Raw genomic sequence first — 6,548 nt, 5'->3', positions numbered from 1 at the left:
CCCAGATTTTTTTAGTTCTTGCATACATTTGGGGAGGGATGGTGGCTCAGTGGTAGAGCATCTGCTTGGTAAGCAGAAGGTCCCAGGTTCAATCCCTGGCATCTCCAAAAAAGGGTTCAGGCAAATAGGTGTGAAAAACCTCAGCTTGAGACCCTGGAGAGCTGCTGCCAGTCTGAGTAGACAATATTGACTTTGATGGACCAAGAGTCTGATTCAGTATAAGGCAGCTTCATATGTTCATATGTATGTTCATATGTGCAACATGGAATGCATGTGTGTGTGCCATATGGAATCTGTGCTTCATTCATTAATCTGAAAAGGTTTATGTATGTGTGGAGGGAGCACTATCTTCGTATTCACTTATAGGATTACTAATCTCCAGATAGGAGTCCGGAGTTCTGGAATAACAACTGATTTACGGAGATGCAGTGGCAGTTTTGGAGAGGGCAGAAATCTGTGATCTCTTCTCCTTCTCTCCTCCCCATCTCACTGAGTTTGTCCTGCTCCCCAGACTCTGCCTTTCCCAGGTGCCACTTGCATCTCTCCAGGAATTTCCCAGGCCAGAGTTGGCAACCCTGCTTATCACAGTTTTGAAAAGAAGGCAATGCTTGATCACCAAGTATAGATGCCACCAAATGCAGATGGCTAGTTCTTCCTTGCATCTTGGTGATTTTGGGCTGCTGCAGATGCGCTTGGGAGTTTAACAAATGTGTTATTCCTTTCAGGTGCATTTGCACTATTTGCCCTGGAACCCCACCACCGTTACCACACATGCACACACATACATCTCCCTTCTTTACCTTGGTTCCCACCTGTGAACCAAGAAGTAAAGCTATGAGCTCCCTGAGCTGGGACAGCTGCTCACCTTTGGCTTGCCTATTTCTTCTGTCTCTGATCATGGAGACCTCTCCGTGGTTGTGCAGTGCTTAAGAAACTGAAAGTATCCTTCAAAACGAAAGAGCTGATCCTGGGTTTCCTCTGCCTTTGTGGAGCATTAGGTACTTCTGGAGAGTTCAGGAAGCAAAACACATTGACAAAAGAGTGCTCATTCAGAAGCATCTGCCTCTGTTGTAGGGCAGAACTGGACTTGGGGACTTCCCAGCACTTTTGTGATTGGGCTTGCCCCACGGAGACAGTTTTGTGGTTGAGCTCACTACTGTGTCTCAGAACAACAAGAATTCGTGCTGGCTTCTGATTTACACAGATAATTGACTGTCAAAGTAACCTTTTGTATCTGTAGAGATTTCAGAATGGCTTCTACTCCTGATGTCCTTCAACGTTACGAGGAGATGTTTAGTCATCGATTTACATTAGAAGATGAGGAATATCAGAAATATGTCCATCGCCCTGCAGATCCACCTCCTGTATTAGAAGACTGGTTAAACAGGTAACTTCCCCCCTTGGGTTGTGAATTTTTTTTCTTTTGGTGGGGAGTCATAGGGCTGTACTGTGGGGAGTGGGGGTGCTGCAGGCCCATAAATCAATGCAAACACTTAAACGCAAGTAGAATGAGCTGTTCATTTATTTTCAAAACAATGTGTTGTCCCTATAACTGCCTGCTTTAACTGCAGTGTATCTTTCTTTAAGAAAATCAACTCAAATATATATCAGTTGAACATGCGGGCACACAACAGGCAAACCAGACCTATTGAAGATTGGTACAAAGTTGGGAGGGGGATGTATGCCTCTATAATTGCATTGCAGAGTAGATCAGTCTCAGTTCTATTGCAGGGAGAAGCCCTAAAAAGACATTATCCACGAGGAAAGGGCCCAGTTTTTCCCCTCGGTCCTGGGGTGTGGAGATCAGGTGGAAGATCAGGGTGAATGTTAAATCAAAGATGTTTTAAAATCCCTTAAGAAAACTTTCTAGGAAGCAAAAGAAATGCATACACACATACTGTGTACACTACCTAAGCTCCTTGGAAGGAGGACAAGATAAAAACCTATTAAATAAAAATCAATTTATGAACATAACTGAATATAGACTGTTGGCCATATCATATGAAGCTGCCTTATACTGAATCAGACCTTTGGTCCATCAAAGTCAGTATTGTCTTCTCAAACTGGCAGCGGCTCTCCAGGGTCTCAAGCTGAGGTTTTTCACACCTATTTGCCTGGACCCTTTTTTGGAGATGCCAGGGATTGAACCTGGGACCTTCTGCTTCCCAAGCAGATGCTCTACCACTGAGCCACTGTCCCTCCCCTATCTGGTGTCCCACCACCATTTGTCGGATATGGCTACTCGTCTGGGACAGTAAGCTGGACTAGTTTTTTTCTCCAGAGGTTTGAAAGCAATTTAAAGGAAGATGGTGGTGAACACCAATTTTGCTTTTCACGTTTTGTGGGTCCTAGTATTGTTTCCAAAACCAGGAACAACAGTGGGGAAGAAATGGTCTTGTCATCACCTTGTCATCACTCTGCCTCTCTAAACCATTTTCAGCATTCTTAAGAAGTGTCTCCAGACATAAGATTGGATCCAACCAACATTTCTGCCAGTGAAAAAGGCAGGGTAGCTTGTCTCCTCCAGTAAGTTATCTGTGGGGATCAGTGACCTGGGTGTACAAAAACCATGTGGGACAGAGATTTGTAGTAAAGTGGTGAAGTGGGTGAGATGGGCGGGGGAACAGCTGGGACCAACCTGTAGCAAGGTCATTAATCCCACAGAAGGCAACTGGTGGAATGCATTAGTCCGAAGGGTCATCCGTGGTGCACTCCAGATAGAGCGGCTTGTATAGAAATGAGCTGTGAGTGGCTGTGCAGGTGAATTGTCCAGTGTCACTGAAATTGCCTGCATTACTGAAGGCTGCACATGCAAGAGTATGACAAAGCAGCAGCTGCCAACATATCTGGGGAAAACTGCTCTTACTACATGCTTGAAGAACCAGACAAAGCCCTGTTTAACCCATCTTGTCAATCCAGTTGGTCAACAATTTTAGCTTCACGGTTGATGTCAGTAAGAACCATTTTGCCAAAACTTAGGGTGATAGTTTTTTGTTTTTGTATTTTCATCAGAGAACGCAAGGTGCCTTCCAAACTTGAGATCCTTCAGAATTATGAAAAGATGTTTGCCCATCGATTTACGTCAGAAGACAAGGAATATCAGAAATACGTCCAACGCCCCGCAGACCCACCTCCCCTAATAGAAGACTGGAGAAGCAGATCGGGGGGTCATCAACAATATAGAGATCGGTAGTGGTTCTATTTTATTAAAATAGATTTCTTAGTTTCACAGAGGGAAAATAAAAATACCTTAGGCGTTATATCAACATTTGTCTTTTCAGTGTGTTGTTTTGATCAGCAGCTAGTGTTATTTTGAAGAGGAGGTGGCAGCCAGAATACCACTTGGTCATTTCTCAAAAACAAATTGCTGGTTAGAACTTTGGTTGCAGGTCCTGCTTTTCTCAGTATCTTTCTGCTTTGGGATTGGCAAATCAGGGCCCAGATATTATCTGTCAAGGGGCAGACTTGTCCCCTTGGGCCAGCACTTGCCAATTCTGCACTGAGTGAGTTTCCCTAAATAATTTTTCTCCAACCCAGTAGGTTAGAAAAGAGTCATGGAACTCTTCTAAATTGCCGCCATGAGTGATTTTGCATTCTGTGCAGGGCTGAGACAAAGTGTTCTTTATGCCAAAAGGAATGAACTGAAACTCTTGAAAGAGTGGCCTTGGGGGCAGTCGACTGCTTGCTTGGTCAACAACGTGATTTTTCTTTCAGCAGAAAAAAAGGGATCCAATCCTTTGCCTTAATAAACTGAAGATCCAGTTTTCTGTGGCCTAATTATTAATGCTGAGTACACTGAACAATTAGTCCTTCCGTTATTGTCCAAAAAATATTTCATGAGCATCCTTAGATCATGTTCAACATATTCTGTGTTGCCTGGCCTGCATTTCATTTGATTCTTTGTGACTGCTGAATACATTTCATCTTCCTCTGCTAAGCACCCGGGGTAGTGTACCTACAAAAATATTCAAAGTCATCCTTTTTTATTTTTATTTTTTACTCCAGGCTGCCCTCCCAGAGCTTTTAAGCTTTATCTTGCCTACAGGCACCTTGGGAGACAGAAAAGGACGTTGTGCATTAGAAATCGTTCGCGCTTTCCTCAGGGTTAGGGAGAAACCAGGCCAGACAATCAGGAGTCCATCAGCTTCCACTTTTTTTTCGAAAAAAAATTAGGGAAAATATGAGCGGTTGATCAGTCCCCTAGAATGGAACCGTGGGCTGTTCTTCTCATCAGTTTAGGTGTACTGCCTAAAGCAAAACACTGAGCTAGATGGGAAGGTTGCCTTCTAGAAGAACAGCGTAAGAATCAGCTGTCAGAGAATTTCCTTGTCTGTGGGGTGGGAAGGCGGAGGATCCAAGAGCATTTCAATTTCTGGAATGCACCAAAGCAGCAGCTTCCCTATTTATTTATTTATTTTTGTTAATTTCTAGTCCGCCCTATCCTGCGAGTGGGCTCAGGGCAGATCACAACATATTTAAACAATAACAATAAGTAATAAAATTAGAAGTAAATAAACAATTAAAATAATAAATTACTTCATTTAATCAGGCCATAGTGCAAACAGAGCTGGAACCAATGATGTTCCAATAGACCTGATAGATGATGGTTTGCTGCAACAGGGAGGCCAGACTCGATGTCTGCTGCCTCACTTGAAGGCCTAGAAGAACAGCTCCATTTTACAGGCCCTACAAAAGGTAGTAAATCAGGTAGGGCCCTAATCTCCAATGGAAGCATGTTCCACCAGGCCGGAGCCAGGGCAGAAAAAGCCCTGGCTCTAGTTGAGGCAAGACAAGCGTCCTTCGGGCCAGGACAGCCAGCAGATGGTGATTAGCTGAATGTAAAGTCCTTCAGGGCAAATGTGGGGAAAGGTGGTGGACAGCACGATGGCTACAACTTACCATAGAACTGTGAGCTGCCACCTGACATCAGTTAGAGTACTCGGTGATCACCATCTGAAAAGCAGAACCGCCAGTATAGTAATGATACAGCACCATGAAATAGTTTTTAAAAAATTTAAATTGTATTGATGTTTTATTGATTTTATTGATTTATCATTCTTAACTGTGTAAATGAATGTTGTAAGCCACCCTGAGTCCGCTTGCAGAGAGGGCGGGATAGAAGTTTTATGTAATAAATAAATAATAAATAAATAAATGAGCCTAAATCCTGCATTAGCTTCGAATTGGAGAGCTATTATGAAGTGCTGGGTGAATTTGTGTACTGACCACCTTGCAAATCCCCAATGGCCTCTCCCAGAAGACCTCTCCCCTAAGTGGGCCCAAATTCCTTGAAGGGGAGAGATCTTTCACCTGTCTTGTGTCATGATGATGCTTTCCAGGTTCCAGTTCAAAATTAGTGTCTCTTGGATGCTTCCTTGAGCCTCAGGCAGTTGGTTTCGTGCAGGGATTACCTGAACAATATATGTGATGTGCTTTGAAAAACGTGAAGGTGCTGTGCGACCACTTTGCTAATATGTGTGTTCTTCCATTTCCCACTTCTTCAGGTTCAGAGATGGCAGACAGTTCAGAGGCAGAGGGGAGAGATATGACCAGCAAGGAGGCTATCGGTCTGGTCAGTGGCAAGAAAGAGGCTGGGGCAACAGCTACGAGCGATATAGAGAGCCACCTTATCCCCAGCACAGACCGTTGTCCCACTACGGTTACAGCTCTTACTCTTCACGGCCTCAGTATGGTCGTTACTGATAGGACCCATTGATTCAACCTGCAGTTGAATTTCCAGTGTCATAATCTCCCTCTTTTGTTCCTTCAGATGGAAATCTTGATTTTATTTGGTTAGGTTTTGAGTTTGTATATAATAGGTTTGGTGGTTTGTTTTTTTTAAACGCAAAGCTTGCTGATGTATTTTTGCAATATAGTTTAGCAAAGGTAGCAGATGTTTTGAAACTGAACTGCAAAAAGGTAAAACTGTGGCTTTGCTGCCCTCCTGTTCATTTCTGCTTCCCATTTTATGCCACTGGCCACTGATATTTAACAGTTTTGGGGGGAAATAAATTGGGTTTGTATTTGTCAAGAGCTGTTAGCACAAAAGCAGGGCTGCTCTTTCTGACATTCTGACTCCTACCTTGCTGTTGCTAGTGGGTAGATGTATTACTAATTTTAATCTTTCGTTGTGGGAGAGAAACATATAGGTTGCATTTTTTGGAACACTGGCTACTGCTAATAAATAGGCTTGTGCTTTCAGGAGTAATTATTCCAAATGTATGTATTGTTTTTCATAAATCCATGTGGCATTGCTGGTTTATTCTTTCATTTAACCTGCTAAAAACTGATGAGTTAAAATGTCAAATTAAGAAGGAAAGAACAGTAAAAGATGCAGAAGTTTTAAAAGGAAATCTTAATACAAGATTCATGAAGAACAGTCTTTTCCAGTGTTCCCTCTTAGTGTGAGCTAGCTCACAGATTTTTTAGCTTCCAGCTCACACATTTTTGTCTTAGCTCAGGAAGGATAACCCCAGAGCACACGAATTTATTCAGTAGCTCACAGCTTTAATGCCAGTAGCTCACAAAGCAGAATTTTTGCTCACAAG

The 6,548-nt window shown here is 43.0% G+C and overlaps 1 protein-coding gene across 1 annotated transcript; it reads left to right on the top strand.

Annotated features, from left to right (window-relative positions):
- The first annotated feature begins 1,211 nt into the window (after positions 1 to 1,211).
- On the top strand, positions 1,212 to 6,208 carry RAMAC (RNA guanine-7 methyltransferase activating subunit). Its single transcript, XM_060260177.1, has 3 exons — positions 1,212 to 1,387; positions 3,013 to 3,189; positions 5,505 to 6,208. The coding sequence occupies exons 1-3, from the start codon at positions 1,251 to 1,253 to the stop codon at positions 5,701 to 5,703; spliced, it is 513 nt and encodes a 170-aa protein (XP_060116160.1). The 5' UTR covers positions 1,212 to 1,250; the 3' UTR covers positions 5,704 to 6,208.
- The last annotated feature ends 340 nt before the right edge of the window (positions 6,209 to 6,548 follow it).

This window comes from Heteronotia binoei, chromosome 19 (assembly GCF_032191835.1).
Source record: "Heteronotia binoei isolate CCM8104 ecotype False Entrance Well chromosome 19, APGP_CSIRO_Hbin_v1, whole genome shotgun sequence".
NCBI classification, from domain to species: domain Eukaryota; kingdom Metazoa; phylum Chordata; class Lepidosauria; order Squamata; family Gekkonidae; genus Heteronotia; species Heteronotia binoei.
Note: the sequence above shows the minus strand (reverse complement) of the source record. Positions and strands in the feature narration are given on the sequence as shown.